Consider the following 4,527-nt stretch of genomic DNA (forward strand, 5'->3'; position numbering starts at 1 on the left):
AATCGATGGCTTTGGTGACATAAATAAATCGTGCTAGCTCTAATCATATGATTACTCTATAATTCAAGAGGAGATAAGCAGAAAAATATATGTTCATGCAGTTACAGATTGTGATTTATGAACAATTATATATATATTGGAAGTGTTCCTGCAGGGCGTATATATGCTTTAATTTTATTAATTTATATTTTTCTGAGGAACTGTTCTGAGTCTACTGAAGAAAAAAGTTATCATCCCTGAAAATAATTGCTCAGTTGATTCGTCGAAAGTCAATGAAGTTGAGGTCTTGACGTTCTGCTTGACAACAAGTAATCAAGTACCTGTGGCTAAGGAAGAAAGTGATTAATTGTAGGTCTGATATCAAACACACACACACACACAAACACACAGTATAAAAAAAAAATCACAGTTCAAAATTTTAAGCACTGGTGTAAAAGGATAATCAGCAGAAAAAAACTAATTAACCTATCAAAACAGTAGAAGAAAAAAAGAAATTTCTCAGCAAAAAGATAAGAATTGGCTTTTGTATAACTCCATTAAGTCAGTCAGGCTTTATGCTATAGTCCTTCGTATTCCCATTAACCAAACTTCCTTTCCTTTGGTTTCTTTCTGTGCTCAAAAGAAAAAAAATATGCTTTATATATATATATATATATATGACAACAAGCAAGGGAAAATATGTTGGGATATTGCAAGTAATTAGCAATACATTTACGACATATCCTAAAGAGTAGGGTTGTCATTGTCAAAAACCTATAATAATAAGGATGTAATCAAGTTGTATCAATTATTAATAAAATGGTATAACTTATGTGCTACCATCATTAATACCACAAATCATGTCATGATTTCTGAATTTTATCTTATCATTGATGTCTATAAATAGAGGTATTATTTAAGCAAAATGAGAGAGTGAGAGAGTGGTGAGTGTGTGTAAGAAAATAAAAAAGAAAGAGGGGTTGTCAATGGCAGTAGCCCTAATACCATTGCAACAGTGAGCTGGGAGTTGAGTTTGAGTGGGTGTAGTTCTCCTCTTCCATGTGTTTGTTTTGTAGTCTTTCTCTATCTCTAGTAATATCGATTCTCCCGTGGATATCCGCGATTTGTCGAACCACGTTAAATATTATGTTTATACTTGGCCTCCTATAAGCAAATATCAGTACATCACCAGTCTGAATTCCTAACAATTGGTATCAAAGCACATGGTTTAAAGTATTATTTGATTTTGCTCAAAAATAAAAGTTGTCAAAATTCTATTTTGGCCATACCACTGCGTAGAGGAGGAAGAGACAAAACCACTAGTAAAAACCGCGTCAAAATCAAACATCGGACATGGCCACACTCGCTGTTACGCGCTGGTGGAGTGGCTGGCCACGCGCGCCACGAGTCACACGTGTCTTTTTCGTCCAGATGGCTAACCCGACCCGAATATCAGATGACCCAATCCACATGCGAGATCTGGATGATTATGATGTCATCATATCGTCAGCATACACAGGTGGCATGCTATGTCGGCATCCAAGTTAGCAACATGGAACCCATTTGTCACGTCATTATTCACGCCAAGTCGAGTGGAGCTGAACCTAGTTGGAGCTGAGCCGCAAGTCGAGGGATAGGATTTTGTGTAGCGGAATTTACATGCAATCGGATCTAAAGTTGAATTTGAACCACTGATTAGGCCAGAATTATTCTGATTCTACTCAATAAAAAAGTTATCATCCCTGATAATAATTGCTCAGTTGATTCGTCGAAAGTCAATGAAGTTGAGGTCTTGACGTTCTGCTTGACAACAAGTAATCAAGTACCTGTGGCTAAGGAAGAAAGTGATTAATTGTAGGTTTGATATCACACACTCACAGTATAAAAAGAAATCACAGTTCAAAATTTTAAGCGCCAGTGTAAAAGGATAATCAGCAGAAAAAAACTAATTAACCTATCAAAACAGTAGAAGAAAAAAAAAGAAAGAAATTTCTCAGCAAAAAGATAAGAATTGGCTTTTGTATAACTCCATTAAGTCAGTCAGGCTTTATGCTATAGTCCTTCGTATTCACATTAATTAACCAAAATTCCTTTCCTTTGGTTTCTTTCTGTGCTCAAAAAAAAAAAGTCTGCTTTATATATATAGATATATATATATGACAACAAGCAAGGGAAAATGTTCTCTTTTCTCTTGAATTAATCCATAATTCATTGCCTATTATATCAGTCCAGATGACAGAAAGAAGATTTAGACATTTTTTTTCGAATGATTGAAACGAAATAGGCCTCAAACGTGTATATATAAAATCTTTTCGTCAAGAAAAAGTCTGTTAAGTAGAAAATCTATGAATCCAAATGAAAATCTTATCTCAGAACAGATAATTGGAGGAGAACTATCACAATCTGCATCATAAATGCTCTTACTTCATTTATGACACCCAAAACTAAAACTGCTTAATCATTTACATAAAAATCTAGCTAAAATTCTTGAACAGGCCCTCGACAACATGAGTAGCCCATCAATGATTTAAAAGGCGACAGCATGGTTTTCCACACGCACACAGACACGACAAGCTCAAGCCAGCCATCTTAACTTTGTGGCACGGAGCCATGCATGAATCAAAGAAGAAACCCTGTAGCAAAGGTCATGTTAAAGGTGGGAGGAGTACGTGGCTATTTCATATTGGTGACAGCTAATATGAACCCAAAAGGCATGGATGATAGATATGGTACCACAAATTGAGATTTAAAACACATTACTTGTAAGATTTTGCATGAGAAATTAAATCCGTATTTTACGATATGGTGACGGAGAAATTAGACTTTACATTTTAATTTTTCCAGGGAGAAGGGACACGTCGCTAAGCAGCGGACGGCACCGAATCCTCCTTGACTTCATTTTGTTTCCTAACCTTCCCATGGAGGACTATTTATACACAACTACAAGCCCATGCGGACCCAGCATCCATTTCTTTGCTCCAACTTTCAGAAACTGAAGCAAAATATCTACCTCTGGATTTTCTCTCTAGCAAGCACAGCACCGAATTGCAATAGCCAGGAGTACTTGATAGTGCAACATGGGGAGGGCACCTTGCTGTGTGAAAAACGGGCTAAAGAAAGGGCCGTGGACACCAGATGAGGATCAGAAGCTGATTGATTACATACAAAAACATGGCTATGGCAACTGGAGAACACTTCCAAAGAATGCTGGTATGTTATTGTTTTATACATCGGTTTTGATGCTTCAATTATCTTAGGCTTCAATTTGTGGACATGGTGTTGATGGGTTTTGTTTTCTTACTTTGTTCAGGGTTGCAGAGGTGTGGAAAGAGTTGTCGTCTTCGTTGGACTAACTATTTGAGGCCTGATATCAAGAGAGGTCGATTTTCTTTCGAGGAAGAAGAGACAATAATTCAGCTACATGGTATTTTGGGAAACAAGTAAGTCTTCTTTTGACAAACATGCATAGGTGGAGTTAAGGAGTCGTGGAAAATTTGATCTTAACTTCTTTTTCTTCGTTTGATATTTGATGTATAGGTGGTCTGCCATTGCTGCTCGACTGCCTGGAAGAACCGACAACGAAATCAAGAACTACTGGAACACACACATCAGGAAGAGGCTTCTGAGAATGGGAATTGATCCAGTGACTCATGGTCCAAGGCTTGATCTTTTAGACCTCTCCTCAATCCTCAACTCGCCTCTTTACGACTCCTCCAGGATGAACATGTCAAGAATTCTTGGGGTTGAACCTCTAGGCGACCCAGAACTCTCAAGGCTAGCCACATCTCTCTTATCTTCTCAACGTGACCAAACCCAAGATTTTGCTTTCCAAAATGGTCATCAAGAAAACCATCTTTCCAGCCCACAAGTCCATCAAAGCCAGCACCAATCGATAATTTATCAAGCTAACCAGTTTCTAACCCCAGGTCAAGAAATGCCTACGTGCACTCCATTGACTACCACCCGTTGTGTTACATTTTCTAATGAACCGCAGCAAATGGACCCCAATGGAGAACAATACCAATTAAGTACTATTACCAACTTTAGCTCTCCAAATTCGCAGTTAAGCACTCATGATCAGTGGCAAAGAAACACGATGGGCTCGAATTTATCAGAAGATTATTATGTGCCTGCAGTATCAAGTTACAACAGCGCCGACAACTGCCACGGGACTGATCTTGTAGACCCTTCTTCTGAGGCCTCAACTTTTATTTCCAATAACAGCAACCAAACCTTTGGTTTTGCTTCAGTTTTATCAACTCCTTCTTCAAGTCCCACGCCATTGAACTCGAATTCAACCTTCATCAATAGCAGCAGCGCTGAAGATGAGAGGGAAAGCTACTGCAGCAACATCTTGAAATTCGAAATCCCAGATAGTTTAGATGTTAGTAACTTCATGTAATGAATTGGGAATTAATGAGGTTGATCAATCAGTTTCTTCTTTCTCAATTTTCAATTTCCCAACCAAATTTCTTGGCTTAATACGATGTCAAACTTTATTCACGTAATTAACTTATTAATTAATTATCAGAAAACAAGCTAGCTTGA

The 4,527-nt window shown here is 37.7% G+C and overlaps 1 protein-coding gene across 1 annotated transcript; it reads left to right on the forward strand.

Annotated features, from left to right (window-relative positions):
* Nucleotides 1–2,822: 2,822 nt before the first annotated feature.
* Nucleotides 2,823–4,527, forward strand: LOC105138793 (protein ODORANT1-like). Its single transcript, XM_011045012.1, has 3 exons — nucleotides 2,823–3,189; nucleotides 3,290–3,419; nucleotides 3,517–4,527. Exons 1-3 carry the CDS (start codon nucleotides 3,057–3,059, stop codon nucleotides 4,379–4,381), a joined length of 1,128 nt encoding a protein of 375 aa, XP_011043314.1. The 5' UTR covers nucleotides 2,823–3,056; the 3' UTR covers nucleotides 4,382–4,527.

Source organism: Populus euphratica, unplaced genomic scaffold, assembly GCF_000495115.2.
Source record: "Populus euphratica unplaced genomic scaffold, PopEup_1.0 scaffold159.1, whole genome shotgun sequence".
In the NCBI taxonomy this organism is placed as follows: domain Eukaryota; kingdom Viridiplantae; phylum Streptophyta; class Magnoliopsida; order Malpighiales; family Salicaceae; genus Populus; species Populus euphratica.

Excerpts from the sequence above, each read along its gene's own strand:
- LOC105138793 (XM_011045012.1), top strand. The coding sequence starts at position 3,057 with ATGGGGAGGGCACCTTGCTGTGTGAAAAACGGGCTAAAGAAAGGGCCG. Across the intron at positions 3,190-3,289 it reads AACACTTCCAAAGAATGCTG|GGTTGCAGAGGTGTGGAAAG; the intron begins GTATGTTATTGT and ends TACTTTGTTCAG. Across the intron at positions 3,420-3,516 it reads CATGGTATTTTGGGAAACAA|GTGGTCTGCCATTGCTGCTC; the intron begins GTAAGTCTTCTT and ends TTTGATGTATAG.